This window comes from Berghia stephanieae, chromosome 1 (genome assembly GCF_034508935.2).
Source record: "Berghia stephanieae isolate SIO BIC M18660-M18661 chromosome 1, UCSD_Bste_1.3, whole genome shotgun sequence".
In the NCBI taxonomy this organism is placed as follows: Eukaryota; Metazoa; Mollusca; class Gastropoda; order Nudibranchia; family Aeolidiidae; genus Berghia; species Berghia stephanieae.
The window spans coordinates 93,336,307-93,358,388 of NC_088360.1; the positions used below are offsets into that span (position 1 = coordinate 93,336,307).

The 22,082-nt window shown below is 34.1% G+C and overlaps 2 protein-coding genes across 2 annotated transcripts; both read left to right on the forward strand.

The window, feature by feature from the left end:
• Window positions 1–1,406: 1,406 nt before the first annotated feature.
• Window positions 1,407–20,328, forward strand: LOC144962401 (G patch domain-containing protein 2-like). The gene is made up of 7 exons (XM_078895304.1): window positions 1,407–1,528; window positions 4,495–5,260; window positions 5,844–5,911; window positions 7,021–7,229; window positions 14,199–14,243; window positions 15,213–15,438; window positions 15,799–20,328. The coding sequence occupies exons 2-7, from the start codon at window positions 4,512–4,514 to the stop codon at window positions 15,945–15,947; spliced, it is 1,446 nt and encodes a 481-aa protein (XP_078751430.1). The 5' UTR covers window positions 1,407–1,528; window positions 4,495–4,511; the 3' UTR covers window positions 15,948–20,328.
• LOC144963496 (uncharacterized) lies at window positions 7,474–11,753 on the forward strand. The gene is made up of 3 exons (XM_078897574.1): window positions 7,474–8,142; window positions 9,017–9,177; window positions 9,531–11,753. The coding sequence occupies exons 1-3, from the start codon at window positions 8,121–8,123 to the stop codon at window positions 11,751–11,753; spliced, it is 2,406 nt and encodes an 801-aa protein (XP_078753700.1). The 5' UTR covers window positions 7,474–8,120.
• Window positions 20,329–22,082: the final 1,754 nt, after the last annotated feature.

Consider the following 22,082-nt stretch of genomic DNA (forward strand, 5'->3'; position numbering starts at 1 on the left):
ATTATCTAATTGTTTGTGTCCGCAATGGCCAGTGAAGTAGAAGGAGGAAAACAAATATTATGAAGGCTTGAGGAAGCAAAATGTTTTATTTTAGAATAAAGTTAGTTCTTTATTGTATGTCAAAGATCGAGTTGTTTACTATATTAATTCATAATCTCTATCACTACTGATCGGGTAGTCCCATCGAGATATGATAAAACATATTGTCAAAAATAAAGACAAAACAAGAAATGGTAGAGATAAATTGTCTAGTGCAAGTTTTACTAATATAAAATTAAGATTTTATACTGAGAATTATTCACTTAAGTATATGCTCAAAGCGCTCTACAAGAAGTTCCAAAGCCAAAAACAATACTTAATATGAAGACTCGATGACTTTTAAACGCTATTAGGTCAATACTTCAACGGACCAGCTACATGGTGTGAAAATTTGAGTATAGTTCCTTTTTCGAGGAATCAATTTTCCATCTCGCATAGCGCGACTTGAACAAGGGACTTATATGTCACAACCTGTATCATACAGGAGTATAGAGCCGCACCAACTGGGTGGGGTTCCTGACCTCCCATAGTGGGCAGGGGGGTACATACTATGTCTTCTATCCCCTTATATCTGTTTTCCAACATGCTTTCTGTCTTTGTATTGGCATGAGGTTACTTGGTTTTGTCCTGGCGCTGGCCGGAGTCCTAGCTGGGAGGGAAACAGTCAAAAGCATAGTTATTGTTTTGGGAGATGATATTTTTTCCCTTGTAAATCATCTCTCTGTTATGTGTTATTATATTTGTTTTTTTTTTTAAATGTATAATGCGAGCATTTGAGTGTATTCTTCTTTGTTGGATTTTGTGCTTGTGTCTGGATGAGACTTATAGGTGATCGCAAACTAAGTACATTGATGGTATGCTCTTGGAATCTACATCTGATCCCTATTTGTTCCCAGTTCCCTTATGTCTTACTTTTTCTTGGGTGCTTTAATTGTAATTCTAGAACTTTTTACTATCCCATTTTCTTCCTTTTTACTGGCGCTGATATAACCTAAATGTGTTGCAAGCGCCGTAAAACCCTTAAAAACAAACAAACAAACAAAACGAGCCGCACCAACAACTAATAGGATGCCTATAGTTGTAATAGTAAACTGACAAACAGTCGCGTTTGGCAAGGTTTCTTCAAGATAATTCTGCAATATACAACACATTGGACTGAGGAAAGATTCACAATTTGCGCACAATTAAGATCTTGATAATCCTGTGGATGAGATGATAATGTTACGATGTATCCAGCCTGCCCTAAAGCTGGCACTCTATGATGTATGAGTATCATCAACTGGAAGACGGAATACTCACTTCTTAATGACTTCTCTCGGGAAATCTCGTATAAACTCGAGGTCAAAAGTTCTTCTTCCTGTAATGGCTGCCAAAACAATAACAACAGAACTGCAAAATAGTCAGACTAAGAGTTCTTTGGAAATATAATATCCCAGAATTTCTAATCGTTAATGTTTATATATTTTTGATAATTGATGAAATGATCAAAGTAAGTTTGATACTGCAAAGTAGGTCATGCATACATAATACTTTCACAAACGACTTGTGACTTGATATCAACTGGCTCCACACTTTACTTTAACTTTAAGTCTGGAGTAGAGTCAAAGTCAAGAGTCCATCACTAGACACTAGATATCACTATCACCATCTTACTAACTTCAACTTCCATCCATTGTGTCTCACCCTCGCCCTCACTCTCTCTTTACTTTACCTTAGCATTTGTGGTTATGGCTGTGGTTATTCAGAGTCGACTCAGAAATTGTCTACAGTTATTGGTTATGCAACGTTGACTCAGAATTCTGAATAACACAACAGGCAACCGTCAACACAGTAACTAGTCAATATGTTGTAAATTGTAAAAATAAAGTAACATAAAAAAATGTTCATATTCATTTTTGTAGCCAATGCTATGGACTACGGGCGTAAACGTATTTGTCAAAAAACGAGTTATATGTAAAAAAAAAAAAAAATCAAGGTATACAGATGGTTTCCTTTTGGTAATTTTAGTGGCTCTATAAATTGCGATTAACAAATTGCTGGAACGATATCTAGTGTTATGCTAGGTGTCGCTCTATCAGAGTGATATTTAGTGGTGCATTAGGTGTTGCTCTATTATAGTGATATATCCAATCACTTCAAAAACCAAAACAAATACAATTCCAATGCCAATGGCCAATGTTAAGTCACTAACTCAACTTTGGATTCGTGAATAATGAATGATAATATCATCAATATCACAGGGCCCAATAAATAAGAGGGCAGACTAAGAGTAAGCAGTTTAACAAAATTTCTAAATGTAACTCATGCACTTGAGAGCAATACCATATGAAAAAGCTAACGACGCTTATTACAAAAGTTTGGATTTTTCATAAGTAAGAACTATAAATATGACAGTTTAAAGTCTGAAATTTCATACCGATTTTTACCCCTATATTTGTATTGGAAAGTTGTGATTGACATTGAGTGTCGAATAAAATATGGCTAAAACAGTCAATATGGAGTTCATATTAACAAGTTGTTTTAGGCCCTATCCTTTATACCCTATATACTTTACCATTAGGCAGTGTAATACGCTCCCATTCTGTTAGATACCACATGTATGCTGACGACACGCAGCTATATAAATTTTCTTCTCCTCATGATCTCTCCTCTCATGTCTGTGATTTAGAAAATTGTTGTGATTCCATCAAAAGTTGAATGCTTGAAAATAAGCTATTGTTGAATGAAGACAAAACTGAAGTTGTTTTGATAGGAACTCAGCAAAAGTTAAAGTCTTTCCAATTTTCAACTCCTACACTAACGATAACTGATTGTGATATTTCTATTTCTGAAAAGGCTAAAAATTTGGGTGTCATTCTGGATAGTTCTTTGTCTATGGATTAGCATATAAACAATAATGTGAAAATTATGTATACTATGAGCTCCGTAGAATATCACAGATGAAGTCATTTTACCTTTCAACATCTTGAAGGTAATTGTCTCTGCTTTGGTCTTGTCACGTCTCGACTACTGCAATTCACTGCTCGCTGGTCTCCCTAATAACAAAATAAACAAGCTCCAGAGAGTACAGAATTGTGTGGCTAGGTTAGTCCAGGGAAAATCTCATTACAATGATACAAAGGACATGCTTCGAACCCTCCACTGGCTGTCAGTCTGGGCTAGAATTGAATACAAAATAGCCCTTGTCTGCTTTGGTGTATTTGAGTCTTCTGTCCCTCTCTACATTCAACTTTTACTCCAACCATACATACCTCTGAAATATCTTCGATCCCACAATTTAAAATTGTTAGCATCTCCTAAAACTGAACTTAAATATTTTGGCGATAGTTCTCTTATGGAATTCGGACCCACGATTTGGAATGATCTCCCTCAATCTGTGAGATTTTCGAGCTCAATAGACATTAAAAAAACCCACCCTGAATACATATCTTTTCAGAGAATATTTACTTAATTGAATTTTAAGTATTTTGTATTGATGATGTTTTTGATGCCCGTTTTATGCTCTTAATTGTTTTGATATTTTGGTTGAATTGGATTTGCAACATTATTGTTACCTGGGTAAACAAAGTCCTTTTTAAATTAAAAAAAAAGCGGTTTGAGGTTTTGACAAAAGGCGCTATAGAATTATGCTTATTGTTGTTGTTGTTATTGTTGTTGTTGTTTACCAAAGTGTACATCTAATTGAGGAAAATGCGTTATGAAAGAGGAAGATGAAAATTTGAATTTCCCAAAGTGTCCAACCCTTTCTGAAAAGTAATTTTATTAACTTCATTTGTATTTTACTGCCATTACGTCTATTGAGCAATCTGTTTGCAATAAATAAACCTGTCTATCAGAAATGTACTTTTCACCAGTACTCTACCAATAGAATAGTCCTTGCTAGTTATCATAAGTATACTGAGGCTTTTCAAAAAAGGTTCATCATTTTGTCACCCCAAAAATTAAAAAAAAAATAGAGTTATAGAAAACATTTAATGATATCTTACTTTTTGACATGGAAACGGTCTCAACATTTTTCTTACAAAATGCTCAAAATTTATGACTGAGAATTTTCCCACATGATGATCTCTTCTCAAACTCTCGAAATCATCTCTGAAACTGGACTCAAGAATGGAAAAAAGAATGAAGGGTCTTTTGGCAGAAAATGTAAATGCCCTGCTTCACTTTCAATCTTGATGACATTTGGCACAGACAAACTTGAGTGAATTATCTAGAATTTATGATGGCGTAGTGGATAAGAGCACTCATAAAAATGCCAGAATAAAAACTTTGATCTGGTAGTCCCAGATTCAAACTGCTGTGCAGGCAATTATTGTAAAAAAGTAAAAAGTTTGAAAGAGTCATCTTCTATCTCCCATTTCCACTACACCTATTTTATTCACCACCACAACCACCAGCATCCCCTTATATTTTTAAAATGAAAGCTTTTATTTCATTTTTCATTTTAACTTTCAGATATATGTTGGAACCAGATGGAGAGTAACATAGTACGAGATTTTAAAAACTTGAGAGTGTTTGCAAAACATAATCTTATCAGCATGGATGAGCTGGTCCATGACCTTGCCACAGCTCTAGAGGAAACAGCATCTGGAAATAATCTACCCGAGGGAGCAGCTTACAATAGTGCGTTATCAAAACGGTACATAAAGAAACGAAGAGGAATCAGGAGAACTCAAGCCAGTTGGAAGAGGGGGACCATATCTGAAGCATCTGAAAGCAGTATTGATGAGCATATAGGCCGTGATATTGAAGGAAACATTGTACACAGCGACTCAGATGACCTGGTTTCTAGTCACAGGATTCCTAAGCTTGTTATGCCTATTGTAGACACTGTCCCACCGGTGGAATCTGACTCATTCACTGAAAATCTCTCACCCATGAGACCACATAGGAGGAGGAGAAAATTTAAATCTATGGCAGTAGATTCTTCTCCTCTGACTGATCATGGACCATCAGATGTTGACCTTATACCCACAAGTGAAAAGCAGCATTTTCACAAACACATTGAAGCAACGCCATCTGTGTCTGTTGCTGACCGTTTGACCACAGCAGAGTTTGTGAATTCCAGTATACCGAGTGGTCCTTCTTACAGTGTCATGTCTGGGAAACGAAAACGAAGCACAAAATCGAAAGTAGACTACTCATCCCCTCCGGGAGAATCAACACTTCAGGCCATGTCAAAAGCTATTCAAGACAGAATGGAAGTAGCAAGCATTTCACAGTGAGTAGCATTCCATTTTAAAAAAGATTAGGGACAAATCATATTGCCCTATGTTTTTGTTTTGTTTGTAATCACAAAAGTTAAAATCTATTATTGACAATCTATTAATTATTGCAAATATTTTATGATTTGAGTGCATTGTGAAAAATTGGAATATGATTTAAGATTTCTATGCTCTTTCCCTGCATTTCCAGTCATTGACTAATTGGTGAGGTTTTGATTGCCGCTCACTATGATTTTGCTTCAAACTAAAATTTGTGCAATTTTTCTTAAATTCAATTTGATTTGAGAGAAATACACAAAACAAAATAAATTAAATATATCATAATTTTATTAGAAAGTACATAGTGTGTTTAATCTTTTTTAATTCTAAGAATTCAGTTTCATGGATTCTGTTTATTAAAAAGAAATCACAGACCTTGGCAGCAAGATTCATATGGTGAAAAAAGAGAGTGCTAAATGACCTTAAACAATTTTTAAAAAGTACTGTTTTCTGAGAACAATTGATTTAATTAAAAATCGCACATTTTAAATTGGCACTTGATCAATTATATTGTTTCTTTTTTTTTTTTTTCCTTTTCAGGGAAAGTTCTCTTAGCAGTAGTGAATTTGACAGTGATATCAACATCAATACAGAAGATGCTCGAGAAGGTTTGTTAAAGATATTCGAATTTTCTTCATACTTTTATTTAAAAGTTTGCAATTTGTTTTTAGTAGCACTATAGAGACATTAATCTATGAAGTCAGCATTTTACCTGGATTAAACAAGTAGCAATTGGGTTACCTTTTCATTAGGACGCTGGTCTATTACAAAGTACTTTACTATGGCCTAGCTTACACACCCAGCTACTCAATTAGGTGAAGGTTGGGGGTGGATGAAATAACCTCTACTGAACCCTGTGTTTGTGAGCAAAGTGTTTAGCTAGCTGACCTATTTCCCCCTCCCCTCAGTTTGAAACAAACATGTGGTAATATAAATATTTATTTTACATATAATGAACATTATCATAATGGTGCTAATTATTTTCCTCGGATCTGTAGAAATTCGCGATTTTAGAGTCCGAGGAGGTAATTTCCTCCTTAAAAAAAAACGACATTTCCCCCCCCAATCAAATGTACTGACAGTGTGTGCATTTTATATGTGGTGGAACAAATAGATGCAGTTTCCCACTCTGCAGAAGTTAGCTAGAGTATCAATGATTGTTTATCATCTCAATTGCTGTAAAGGTGGGGGGTGCATTGTAGTGGACTTTGCTTGTATGAGGGTTAAATAGTAACTTTGAAGCTCATAATGCAAAGTGAATATCAACATTCCTCTCGAACTTTGCAATCATATAAGAAATAGTCCCATGTTGATGTTGTGCGTTTAGGTAAACTACTCACAACGTCCACCAGCTGGATATAAAGTACCAAGTACCAAAATGGCTGTCTAAAAACAACTAAGAGCTGAGTGATGTCAACTACAGTCCTTCAAACAGAGTAATAGGTTGCACATACTCAGACCCTGCGGAGCTTTGTATGCAAATGAATTTGTCTGTTGTTTTTATCTTACTTTCTTAGTTCACTATTGCTATATAATCATGTTATAATTTTTTTAGGGGATGTATTGTAGTTATAGAGTTAACATGGTATATAGGGATGATCATGTTTTATACCAGTTTAGAATGGATATACATTGTAGGTGTGATGTTAACATATTGAGTCATCAACACAGATCTTGACAATTAGTATTTTCCGTTTCATTTCTTGTTTGTTTTCAGCCGATGATGAACAAAGTGATTTTTTTCATGAGCCGGGTCCGGCATGTGGTATTCCTGACATTGTACCTTGGTGGGAGAATGAAAGGGTGACAGATAAACCTCTTCGTATCAATTCAGATTTTGAAAAAATCCTCACTGGGACTTTTGAGCATCTACCTAGATATGGTAGTCAAAGCTTCAAGGCCAAAGTTGGAAAATTGGTGTCAGGTGTAAGTATTTTTATTTAGAATCAGATTTGTTTAAAACATTTTTTTTTTTTGGAATGGAAAACCAGCATTTAATGATAGATTTTTTACCTATTTATATATCTTCTATAGTCTTCAGAGGCTGCTTAACTCCATTTGGTGAAAAATCAGAGTAAGATATGTTATATGATTAATTCCATGCTACATCAGAATTTTTGGCCAAATGGTCAAAATTTCAATCCTCCACTATCAGATTCTGATTAGGTACTCCAAACCAGCCACTATCGGGTAAAATTGTGATGAAAATCGGGAAAATTCATCACTTTCACACTGCTACTCTCAAATAATGTGTAAAATGTATGCATTACACTTGGTGTCATTGTAAAGATCATCCTTTTTTCTTTATGATAGGGAAAAAAGAAAATGGTTTTGTTCAATAAGTAATATTAATAGATTTGAATAAAAATGTGTAGAAAACGGTTGGTCGGAATGCTCACGGTCAGTTTTTATGACCTCATCTTTTTCAACCGGATGTCTTGCGAGCGCCGTTTATGAGATCGGGAAATGAATGGTGTTATTTGAAGCAGAATTGAATTCTCTTTCGTTTGGTATATAATTTTATATTGTATAAAATCATATTCCTCTCTAAAAATCGATTTTTTTGAAGTTTTTGACAAAAAAAATGCCGAAATATGAGAACATTGAAACGAAACTTACATGAAATGAAAAAGTATTCAATTTTCTATTCATGGTAAAAATTCGAAACTATTTTATGGAACAGCGTCCGCAAGCTGGCTATTTAAAAAGAACGACCATGCCCGGCGAAGTCATTCAAACGAAGGAGCCGAGTTGACGTTAGTCGACTCGCGACTAGTTGTAAACAAGGTGTGATTGATTGATTGATTTCATTCAAGAATGGATTCAAAGCTCATTATAGGTAAGTTATATGTTTGAAATCTACTTTCTGATCATTGAAAATATTGCTTTTTTTATATTAGTTAGTTTTTTTTTTGTCAAAATCGTAAACGCAGTGTCTTTTAAAATTCTTTCACTTGCGGTATTCCCTCGTATCCAGCAACTGGGAACTTTGTGGCACTTTGTATTTTTTTATGTTATATTTTCCCCTAAACAAATACCAGTAAGACTTTAATCAGTTATCTAATTTTATATGACACCAATCTAAATTTTATTTTAATGAATAATACAGCTGTATTTTGTCATCTTAATACACTAGACTTTTGTGGCGATGAAATCTTGATTTCAAAATGGCGGACACTCAATTCAGGTTTCGGACGAGTCCATTGCGGACAACTTATCGAGATTCACATTAGTTTTGTTTTAGTTCGAATGCGTTCTAAGGTTATTGGTTAAGAAATTATCATTAATTATTATTATTATAGAGGCGTATGTGACTTTACAGCAATAGTAAGCTTTTTTTAAAAAAAATTATGTTATGAAACTTTGCTTTGGATGGGCTCAGACCCCTGTCAATAATTTGGATGTGGACTGATTTGTTTATAAAGTTATATGACTATTGTGATCCTTCAATATAATTTCAGTAGATCAAATATTAATTGTGCGCTACCAGACTGCCTGGTACTTATTATTACTAGCTATTACCATGGCAAATGACTTTTTTTTTTTTCATATTCATGTTGTAATTATTGCCTATTCATCAGATTCAGATTATTGTTTGGTATTTTTTATTTATTGGGGATAATAATAACGTGTATCTATTTCAATGTTTGTGTAAGGAAGATTTTGATTTTAATGATAAAATTAGTAATTTTCATTTTGATATATTTCCTCAGATGATGATGTTTACCAAGGGTTAAAAAATACCTTTTTGGTATCTGGGAGAGGTAGACGACCAGATTTGCCACCAATAAAAGTGAACCAGAAGTTACTTGTACAGCTTTATTTTTTGAAGCAGGAATCGGAGAACTGCTCATCAAAAAAATCTTGGAAGGAGGTGACTATATTTTTATTTCGTCATTTATATGTAATCACGTTTTTTTCAGAGAAGTTTCCCAAAGCTATCATGTGATCATCCATTGTCAAGAAGTGAGCAAAGTCAAGACAGTTGTTCTCTGACCGCTTTTTTTAAATTTTTTTTTTGCTGGCTAAGATTAAGATGTTTTGTTACAGGAAGAAATCGGTGAGGATCATATGAAGGGGTATTGGTGCATTTCAGTGCCTAGTGGGATTCACTGTACATATGAGTAAGCATTGCTAACGAGAAAGGTACAGAGTTAGGTAACAATTGACAATGTAAAATTGTGTTGTATTGCCATTGTCTCATCTTTTCAAATAATTTGATTTCAGATTGAAGACTGTCTTCTACGGATATCCCCAGACCTTGCATCACACAGATCACGGATAAGGCATGCAGTGGAGCGTGCTTACCAGAGATTCTGCATGCAACGGCATGATCTGTCGTTCCTGGAATGTGGGGTTGACTTCGACTTTATTTCGGATAAGTTGTCGAGTTTTGGCATCACCCGTGCTTCATTGCCCTTTCCGTCTGCATCTTCACTGGATTTGAAACACATCGATAACGGATTAGTTATTGATATTGAACTTTCCAGGAGGGATATGGGATTAAGTTCAAACACAACGGCTCAATGGGTTTGTCATTTATCTGGACTGAGCATCAATTCTAAACTTTTTTGTGTCCTAAAAAAAACATTCAAAGAGTATGAACGACTCAGGAGCAACAAGACCAAACATCCTGAAAGGCTTCAGCAATTTCTGCTATCAAAATTTTCCCTTTCTTCGTCTCCACAACCACCCTCACATCTACAGCCTTCATCATTGCCATTACAAGAGCACCCTACGCCTCGCCCACCCACCCCACTACGATCTAGTCCAACTCCAACTACTCCAAAGCTGAAAGATGACCAGTTACATTTGATTCAGTCTTTGAATGAAAAACTTCTAATTGTTGAATCTGCACTACGTGATATTCAATCGGAGAAATTTTCTCTACTGGAGGAGGTAAAAGGACTGAAAGAGAAACTTAGTTCAGCTGAGGATAAAGCTTTAGTTACTGTGTCTAAATTAGAAGAAAAGTTTGAAGCTGAATTAAAGAAAAAAGATTTAAAGTTAAAAGAAATTAAAGCTGGGCATGACAAAATTTGTAAAGATTATTGCTCAACTATATCTGTTTTACACAGTGATTTAAATAAGAAAGATTTGTCCTTACAGAAAATGAAGTCAAAAAATAAATACCTTACAGATGAGTTACAGAAAGAGATCATCAGATATGAAAATTTAGAAGCTAATCCATTTGAAATTAAAATTAAAAATTCTAAAAATAATGAATATTCTGATGATGTCAGGAAAGCTGTCATCGCCTTAGTTTGTGAGACAGGTGTCTCAGCTAAAAATGTAAAAAAAGTAATTGATATTGTATCAAGCAATATTTTTCATTATGTATTTTCTGAAAATTTACCTTGTGCTCAAACAGTTTTAAACATGTGTGATGAGGCTTTTGTCCTTTCAAATATGCAAACTGTTGAAAATGTTTTAAAATCTGAAAATGCTACGTTTCATTTTGATGGTACATCAAGAGATCAGAAAAAGATAGTGGGACATCAGTTCACTTTAGATAGTGGGGAAACCTTTTATCTGGGGTTTTTGCCTGTTGCCACTGAAAATTCTGACACTCTTTTGGATATTGCTATGATTGTTATTAGTAATTTAGTTGATTGCTATAAAGATGTGTACTCCATTTCTCCTGATATTATTTTAAGAGAAATTCTTTCTAAAATTACTAGTGTCATGTCTGATAGGGCTGCGCCCAATATTCTTTTTGGTCATAAATTTACAGATAAACTAAACGCTGAGCTTGGAGATTCCCTTCAGATCAGTTTTTTGCATTGTAATGCACATTTTCTATTAGGAATTAGTTCTGCCTTTGAAAAGACATTGTCAGTTTTTGAACGAAAGTTGATCACTCAGGACGATGAGTATTTAGGAAGGGACAAAGATGGGGCCTTTTCATTTTTTAGCAAAGATTCAGAGTCTGCGACAAATAGAATAATTCGATGTACTTGTAATTTGTTGGGTCCCAGGGGTGACCAGAAAAATGGATGTCGTCCACAGTGGATTACTTTTTGTTCTGATACTCACAATGTTGTTCCCATTCCTAGTTTTAAGTCCAACAGGTTTAATTGCTTTTTTGAAGCTGCTGTTTCTATTTTATTCCACCATGACAATTTATTGAATTTTTTCACTTCTGGTATTTTACATGATAACCCAAATTTATTCATTAAGAGTGTTACTCATGACCTTCAAGATTTAAGGTTAATGTCATTGGTTTGTTGTATTGCCCTATTTTGTTTAAAAGTCACTTCGCCTTATTGGTTTCTTGTCAAGAGTAATACAGTGAAGTATACTGATTTTTTTATGTATGTTCAAATGATGCATGACTGTTTTAAGAAATGGGCTGATGATCCCTCTGAATTACTTGATATTTCTTTTACATCTGTTTTTGGAGATGCTCTCCCTTTTTCCAAATCCCCTGCATTTGATAATGGTACATAGTCAAATTGACAAATTTAATAATGTTGTAATGATTGATTTGTTAAAAATATTATGCAAAGATGTTTCTTCTGTTACTGAGAGACAGTTGAAAGATTTTTTAAATGATGGTTATTATGCTCATGTCAGTGATGAAATGAAAAGAACATTGAGCCATTGTCCTCTTACAAATTTGGTTGGTGAGAGTGCATTTGGTGATTTCGATTATGACATTAGTAAAAGGAGAAATGCATCACTCCATAATCGGTCCACCATTCATGCTGTCAAACGCAATAAGACAATATCGTTTTTATCTAAAAAGTCTGTTGAAGAGCAAGGGCTCATGTTCAAAGTAGCTAGAAAGCATGGGAAGAAAATGCGAAATGAGAGTAAGATGTTAAAAGATAAAGTAGATAATGATATAAGATTGAAATTTGTAGAGAATCAACAGAAGAAGATTGATAAGCAGATAAAGGATATGGAGAATATTTCCAAGGTTGAACGAGATGTTGAATTACACGGTGGGCCCTGTCGAACAGATAAAGATGTAATTGATTTATTTGACAGGCTTAGAGTTGAAAATTATTCAATGACAAAGATAAAAGATATATTGAAGAGTGAAATACGTTTTCATAAATGTATGTCGGGCGGAAGGAGTTTAAGATTTGGTGATGTTGATTTTATGTTGGATGCTTTAAAGTCTTTTTTAAAATCAAATTCTGTTTCTGGTGACATTGAGAACCCATCAAAGAAGCGAAGAGTTATATAGCCTGATTGAGTTTAATTTCTTTTTCAAGCATTAATGATTTAATGTGCATTTTTTTTGTTGTGATTTCTCGGTTTCGGATTATTTTTCTCTCTCAATTTTCATAGCTTAGTCTGAAGCTGCTGAAGTTATCTAATTTATTTTACTAAGGAGATCATACTATTTCTGAATTGTACGTTATTCATGCTGTACGTATGAAGTGTTTTATTTGTATATCCTGACATTTTGCATATTTGTGAGTTTTTTTATTAGGTGAAATTTTTGTGATTTCATTATTTCAGTCTTGCTTCATGTTCTTTAATGACCAATGTGTGGCTTGCATACTTTGGCTATTTACATTTTGTCATTGTATGGATAATGAACTTTAATTTGATGTATCACATGAATATGTACATGTTTTTATTATTTTTTAATGAATTTTTAAAAATCGTTCAAATTGCTCTTTTTTACCTCCCTTGTCGTTTTATGTGAAATTGGCTTCGGAGCCATTTTCAAGACCTTTTAAAAGTAAAATAAAGTTCTTTAATATGCTTGGAAAAAAATAGGCGTGTTCCCTGTGTTGCTGTCTGTCTGTCTAGCAAGTTTTAGGTATGTGGTTTGATTACTTTTCATTTTACAATAGCGCAAAGTTGACACCGGAGCAAGTTGCGCGAAGGCGCATATTTTTCGAATCTTCAATATTGCGTAAATTCCTTAATAATTGAGTTAGAGGGCTCATTTTGGTATCAAACTTCTTAGAAAATTGAGTACTATGTGATGAAACATAGACTTTTTGGTTTTTTCTTAACTCAAAATTTGGTTTGGTGTACCGATTCTGATATTTCATTATTGAGGAAAGTTTAAGATATATTTTTAAAAAAAATGTCCTTGGAGTATTGAATATTAAGTCAATTTAGCATAGTTGAATGAAATGACAAAAAGTGACGGAAATCTTGCATTTTATACTGTGTCTTCTATCCCCTTATATCTATTTTCCAACATGCTTTCTGTCTTTGTCTTGGAATGGGATTACTTGGCCCTGTCCTGAGTCCTGGCTGGGAGGGAAACAGTCGAATGCATAGTTATTGTTTTGGGAGATGATATTTTTTTCCTTGTAAATCATCTCTCTGTTATGTATCATTATATTTATTTTTAATGTATAATGTAAGCATTTGAGTGTTTTCCTCTTTGTTGGATTTTGTGCTTGTGTCCGGATGAGACTTATAGGTGATTTCAAACTAAGTACATTGGTGGTATGCTCTTGGATTCTACATCTGATCTCTATTTGTTCCTAGTTCCCCTTTTGTCTTACTTTTTCTTGCGTGCTTTAATTGTAATTCCAGAACTTTTTACTATCCCATTTTCTTCCATTTTACTGGCGCTGATATAACCTAAATGTGTTGCAAGCGCCGTAAAACCCTTAAAAACTAAACAATTGCATTTTGATCTGAGATTTAAACAGTCACTGATATAACTCTTTATATTTAAACTAAATTTTTTTTATTTTGGAAAGAAAATTCCAATTTTTTGTTAGGTGCCACTGTCAGGTCTGATTTGATCATCATAACCAATTTTTATCATAAGTGTAAAGAACCTGTGTCAAACAGCAATTATGACCCTCCACTAATATCTTTTATTCAAAGTAATTATATTGATGTACTTGCCTTATTTGATCCGTATTTTAATGAAAGTGGTTGCATTAAAAAAAATGATATATCTTTCAGGCTGGCAGAGAGATTCGGTTGGGAAGAAGAAAATTGAAAGGAAAAGTAAGCAAAACGTTTTTCCTCTTTTACTCATGTTTTGAACACAGCATATTTTTTTCATACTGATTAGCAACAAAATAATATTATAGTTTGATTTGTTTATCTAAGTTATTCGAGATATGTTTGCAAATGAATGATTCATTTTGATTCATATATGAATTTTATTGGTGTAACAAGATAAAACTTCTTTTTGGTGAAAATGAGAAAAAGAATATTTTAGTTTCTTTTTTCTGTTACAGACCACTCTGATAAATAGCACACCTTCAGGAATTTGGATTAGTGTATCGATTAAGCAAAGTGTTTGATTATGTATAGTGGTTAAATACATTAAAACCACAAACAAAACTTTTAAGCATGTGTAGCACATAGTGGAATGTGCTATTAAGCAGAGAAGACTGTACCAGTTATGTCTGCAATTGCATTTTCAGGAAATGTTTTATGGATCTAATACCAGAATCTATCATATGAAGGTGAATAAGATATTTTGTCACTGATTGTCCTTCTGGGGTTATTAATTGGTGATAATGCCTTTTGAAAAATAAAGCATTCCTTCTATTTTGCCCCGATATCTTGGTAAAGTTGAGCTTTTAATTTTTAAAGCACTCGCTTAACATGCAAAGGGATTGAGATTGATCCTGGTGCAGTTGAGATTTGTTTTCTGACACCCTGTCTCCCCAGCAGTGCAATGATTGGGTAGCTGGGTCTGTTAGATCTGATGAAATGTACTTTGTGATAGACTAGCTTCAAATCCAAAATTTACCAAGCAATTACTATTGTCCGTTTCACGCTATGGAAACCGGGATAAACTCCGGCTGTGTGGGCCTATGTGCTCTACTACTTTTTTCCCTCTATTTTGTCCTCTATCAGAATGCCGTCATCAGTTGTTTTTTTTAGAATCTTTGCTGCTCTGTCTCTTTAATATATGTGATTCTGGAAGTGAAAGTTTGTCTTGATTTCATTACAATTTGGCAGATGCCACGCTACACAGTTGGTCGATTCCTCCAGGACAGAGAACACTGGAGTCAGCTGCAGGATCCTCATCACTCTTTTCATATGACAGCCACTGGTAGCAGCATCAACATCAACACCACCAATAATAACAACATCAGCAATAGTAATAACAACAGTAACAATAGTGGGCAGCAGGCAGGGGAGTTTAAAAAACGAAGACATTTGCAGAGAATCTGTGTTGGGGAAAGTGAGTAATAATTTTTAATTTTAGTTTGCGGTTCTAATTTAATCTTAACAACATTATTGTCCACCAGTGCCCATGACCATTTTGTGTGGCATTGGCCTATAGCTCTGATGGACTATTCTTTTCCTTTAGATTTATTCTATCTGAACATTCAAGAAAATAAATCAGATTCTGATGTTGTCATCTTTCAATCTTATATATGTTTCTTATTTTACAGCTCATAGTCGTTTTCTTTACTTTAATTACTTGCTTATGGTTTTCATTATTTTGTTCACTTTTTGACCTCAGTTTTAAAGTTCTTAGAAACACCCAATTACTTTATTTTGGCATGGTTTGTAACTTTCATATGTTATGGATTTTCAGGCTCTTCTTCAGTCGACCCCACAATGGAGGGCAAATCCAGCCTCAGGACCAGTCTCAGTACATCAATAAGTAAAAGTTCATCAAGTCCGACTACTGCCTTAAGGAGAAGCACCAGGAAGACTGGTTCATCAAGTGTATCAGACTCATGATTTTTGGTCTCTAGAAATTAGTTGCTGGCCTGCATTCATCTGTAAAGCATCCTTGTGTTCATCGGCTTATCTGTGTAGATAGTAGAAAATGGTAGGGACTGCCTAAAGCCTGTGATCGTGAAAATGCTAACGAAAGAGTGAAAATGGAGAGGCTTTGTATTGTATTATTCCCATATGAAGCCTCTCCATTTTCACTCTTTTGTTTGTGTAGATAGTGTAGATTTTGGCTTGGATATTGATACTACAATGAAATGCCTTTTTATTTTACTCCAAGTAAAAATGAAATAAATTATAGTTGTAATAAAAATTTGTGTTTTATTTTTATCAAAATTTTATGGAATCAGACATTATCTTATTACAATTGACACTGCTTTGTCGATTTTTCTTTTACCTGGACCCAACCCCAAGATAAGAGGAAAAAAAGCTAAAGTGACAAGATTGTTCAATTAAGTCAATTTTCACATAAGTCAAACTTTTTATAGAGGCTAAGGACAAAGTACAAACCCATTCCTTGTACCCTGTCATCATGGGAGGGGGAAAAATATGCCAGGTTTTCATACTTATTGCATAAATCACTTGCTCTGCTAGGTTCAAAGGGGTTGTTGAGGAACGAAGAGGGTTGTGGATGTAGAAAGGCTTCCTTCAATTATTTTTGCTTTTTGAGAATGGATGGAAGTCGATTTTTGGATTACATCCTTTGGAGATCGACTTAAGCGGTGTCCATTCTGCCACTCATTTTTATTTGTAACACATTTACGATGTCTTTAGGTGTTTTATTTTAGATAACATTTTTGTCAAAACTGAAATGGTGTCTTTTTTTAAAAAAAAGCTTTGATTTTAACTGTTTTTGCAATTTATTGTACTTTTCAATTTTAATACTTTTTTTTGGGGATATTTTGCATGCTTATTTTTACAAATGAAAATAAGGAATAACGTAGTTAGGAGTAAGTGCAATATTTTTTTCAGTCATAACTATTTCTTTAACAAGAATGGCTCTCATAATATTACTTTGCTTTCTCATTTAGTTATTCATATTTATTTTTTTTTTCAATTTTGCACATGATATATTAAATAACCAAAAAAAAAAATCATTTTGCATTAAAGATTCCCACTGTAATCAGTCATATTCTTGCCCTAGAAAACATAGTTATATCAAAGAAATGTGTTTCCAAATTTGTGAAACAAGATCTTTCTCTTTTTCTCTCAAGTACAATGATGACTTCCATCTCTGACCTACCCCATATACAGGTTTAATCTGTTTGTTCACAAATTTTTTGGGGCCACATTTTGAATTTTCTCTCCAGATTTCAATTCTTAAACCAAGGGAGTTAATATTTTTAAACCCAAAGAAAATGGGTGTTTGAATATTATCATTTCACTCATAAATTGATCTTTTTTTTTTCAAATTTAACTACAAAGCAACTGTTCTAAATCATAGTATAAGTGACAATTTATGCAAATCAAATTATGCTCGTGCTTTTTAGGCTATTACAGATATTCTCCTTTAAATTTGGTTTTACGGATAAAATATTCATTTTGTTTATTTTCTGTGTAAATCTGACAACCGTATAATCAAAAAATTCTGCTAAACCACCTCAAACCAAAATTTTAACACTTTTGTGAAATCCTATAATGTGGTCAGGAAAAAAAAGATTTGGTAATTCAAAGAAGAATAGCAAGTAAATTAGGAAAGTTAGATATAAAAGAGCAATTTTGGTCAACCAAGCTAAATTTAACATTTAATGTAGTAAATTTATTTTACAGAAGTTTAAAGCAAATTATGCGCTCAATATGCCATGAATTAAAAAACAAACATGTATTTAATTGTTTTGATCTTCTTCCCCCCCCCCCCCCCCCCCCAAGTTTACCTATGGTGATTCTCTTTTACACACACTTTAATCGTTTTAATTTGGTCTTGAATTTGAATGAATTGCAAGTTCTTTCCACAGATGCTAAAAATGATCCAATCATGCGGTGGTGATTTTTTCTTTTCTTTTTTTTTCTTTTTGCTGTTAATAACAAAGTTGGTTATCAAAATCTAAACATTGGATATTTTTAGAGAGTCTATTTGAGCATAAGATTGTATAGAAAAAAAAACTGTAGAAGGTTATTGAAATACTTCTGCATATGACATTGATATTGTTTGTATATCATTGTTTTGGTCATATGTATTTCAATTTGAAGGGTTTGGTAAATTGTATACCACCATGCTGATGACTGAATCGATGGCAATTACTTTTGTTTTCCTCGTCATCTGGTACATAAATGCGTTTCTTTTCATTTTTAAAAATTATTATTTGGTGGAGAGTCAAAATAAGCTACTTCATACTTTTGGTATATGGAAATGAAAAGAAATAACATTCCCTTAATTCTTTCCCATTGTGAAAATTTGGTTCTGGGTCTTAATGCTATTTTAAGGGTAGACTGAAATAACTCAGTCATCATTTGCAGTGTTGCAAAATAACCAATAGTGGTTGAGTTTCTTTCTTGAAGAAATAAATGAGATGCTAAAAGCGGAGCAGGAACCAAATCCTCTGGTTTTTAGTGTAATGCTTCGCCCACTCAAACCTTCTCACCTTTCTATACAAGGGAGGTAAACTTTAGCCGTTCTTTTCTTTCTCATTTCATCATTTCTTTCTCTATAATTTTCCCCCTCTTCCTTCTCCTCCTAGCTGCTATGATCTGCTTCTATTAATCATTTTTTCAAAAGTTACTATTTCTTATGTAGACGTATGATAATGATTCAAGAGTGTCACAAGCACTTTTAAAGTCATAAGAAGTGTGACATATGAATGGATGTATTTGTTAAGATTATTCTTTGTCAACCTTCATTCATAATTATGGCATACCGTTTCAATCTTGTATCATGTGGATGTGGACCAGACCCAGAATATTTGGTTATAAGATTGAACTAAATTAACGTGATATTTTGAAAAGAATAAATTTAATTTTTGATTTTCTGGACATCTTGTGTTTAAATTTGGATATCAGCATTTTATGAACTCTAGGAAATACATAGATAGATTCCCTTTAATAATCTCAAGTGGATATATGTCTCTGGGGTCCGTCATGCCAGGCATCAGCTGCAGTGTAGTTCCGCTGGGTGAGAATACGGATTAATTTTCTTGAAAAAACAGAGATGCTGACTGCTGGGCTCAAACCCAGGTTTCCCAGATGACAAAGCAATGGCTTATCCGTATCCACTCAATACTCATACCAGTAATACCAAATTGTGGTAGGTCAAAGTTTTCATTTTTATTTAATTCAAGATTTCTTCTTGAAATCAATATAACTGTGCAATTATTATGGTCAACACCATGTTGTCCAATGCCATTGTCATTGTTGTGGTAGAGTAGATTGCATGTATTTTGACTTTGATGACTTTATCATGTATATTCATCCCAAGAGACGTCAGACTTTGACAAGTTGAGATCATCATATTTAATCGATATTTGTTTTTTTTAATGACTGAAATGGAAAAGACGTTATATCAGTGTAAGCCACCTCTGACCTACAGTCCCACTCACCTCGTTGTATCTGAAATCCACTGTGTACCAAACTGTCTTACACAATGACTAAACAACTTTATTTTCATCCCAGCGAGAAAATTGTTCACTTATTCTGATATATCGACAGATTAATTGACCTCAACTTGTCGAAGTCTTAAACCTGTAAATTCTTCAGGACAACACATCCCTTCATGCTAAAATAATGATTTGCATTTTGTTAGTATAGGAGGATAGAGTAGAGAGTGCCTCCCCAAAAAAAACCAAAAAAAAAACAAACAAACAAAAAAAAAACAAAAAAAAAACCAAAACCAAAAACAAACAAAAAAACTCCCCTCCCCCAAAAAAAAATACACACACACACACACACACACACACACACACACACACACACACACACACACACACACACACACACACACACAAAACAAAAAAAAACCCAAAACAAACAAGCCAAACAAAACAGCAACAAAAAGCAAACAATCAATCAATCAAAAACATAGTAATAATAATAATAATAATAATAATAATAATAATAATAATAATAATAATAATAATAATAATAATAATAATAATAATAATAATAATGCTGAAAACTTATATAGCGCTATAACTCCGAGACACCAGACTCTAAGCGCTTAAATTACAAATTACTTTGGATAAAAAGGAAGGGCTGATTATTAATAGTAAACAGTAAATCTTTTCTCCTCAATAGTTTGTTGGGATGAATATGTTGTTTTATTATCTCTCGCTGTGTTTTGTGACTCAAAGGTACATATCACGTTTTATTTTGCTTACTTTTAGACTTGTACGCCTGGTTTGCCATAATAAACAATACAATTGCTTTATAATAAAATAAATTATTTGTGCATTAACTAAGTCTGCAGTGTTTGTCCTTCCTATTATTATAGAAGTAAGTTCTATATTTTATTCATAGTGAAATCTCGCATATCAACTCCATACTCCCAGCTATACAGCCAACTTTTCCTTTACCGTCAACTTTTGTCTGGACCAGAATTCTTTCCTTTGTTTAAAAAAATAAAAATAAAATTCTCATTGTACAGCCATTCATTTTCATCATGTACAAATGGGATACATACAAATCGGTGCAGCGTCAAAGTAGGCGTGAAATAAGGCAAGCAGAATGGACGCACATTAACAATGTCATAGAAAAAGGACTTGAAACAAACAATACCAGCGGGTGGTTGGATGGGAGCATCACCCTTGAATCATATACCGATGATGTTCGCATGGGTGTACGATCCGATAGTGATGTCGTTTCTTCTTCTCTTTACTAGCCTATCCTGCTTCTTTGGTTTGTGATTGTATTTTTGACAGGGGATATTTTTTTTTCTGTAAATTTTCTGCCTGTTTGTTCTTGGTTATTTATAATTTAGCTTATGATATCTTTAGGTTATGATTTTGATTTACATTTGTACTATTTTTGTTAGATTGCTTGTTTTTTTGTTTCAGCGGTCTCTCATATAACCTCAATTGTGTTGGAAGAGACCTAAAGCAACAAACAAACAAAAAAAAACAAACAATACCAAGCCATTTTGGAACTACATAAAAAGCAAGAAAAACGATTCCATTGGTGTAGCCCCATTGAAATAAAGCAGAGAACTACCGTCCAATCTCACTGACGTCTGTAATATCCAAACTATTAGAACATATAATCTGTAAGAACATGATGAACCACTTTGAGAACAATGACATCCTAACTGACCTGAACCACGGGTTTCGCAAAGGATACTCATGTGAAAGCCAACTCCTAATAATTATAAACGACCTGTTGAGACTCCAGAATGCCAACACTCAGTCAAACATCGGCATCCTCGACTTTTCCAAAGCATTTGATACTGTGCCCCACAAAAACTGCAGAAACTAGAACATTACGGAATTCGTGGCTCTTTACACACATGGCTTTGTAATTTCCTCACAAAACGTACCATGAAAGTAGTCCTAGACGGCACGTCATCGGATGAATGTCCAGTCATATCGGGAGTACCACAGGGAACGGTGCTAGGACCCATACTGTTTCTTTGTTTCATCAATGACCTTCCTCTACGAGTAAAATCTCAGATTAGGTTATTCGCCGATGACTGTCTAATATACCGACCAATAAAATCTGCAAATGATCAAAAATTGCTACAAGAGGACTTGAATAGTCTCGAACAGTGGGCTAATGATTGGGGAATGAAATTTAACGCAAACAAATGCTACGTCCTCAGCACAGCTAAAAAGTACAATGAGACCTACAAGTTAAACAACACCGTCCTGAAACAAGTCGACGGTAACCCATACCTTGGCATCACCTTCTCAAAGGACTTGAAATGGGGGAAACACATTAACAAAATAACCCAAAAGGCAAGCTGCACCCTCGCGTTTCTCCGCCGAAATCTTAGCCACGCCCCAACGTCATGCAAACAAAACGCCTACCTCGCACTTGTGAGATCACAATTGGAATACGGAGCAGTTGCCTGGAACCCCTACCTGAAAGAGGATATTCAAAAACCTGAGAGAGTCCAGAGACAAGGCGCCCGTTTCATAACTGGGAACTATAAGAGCAGAACCCAAGGATGCATGACAAAAATGTTAGAAGAAAGAAATCTCATCAGCCTCCAACAAA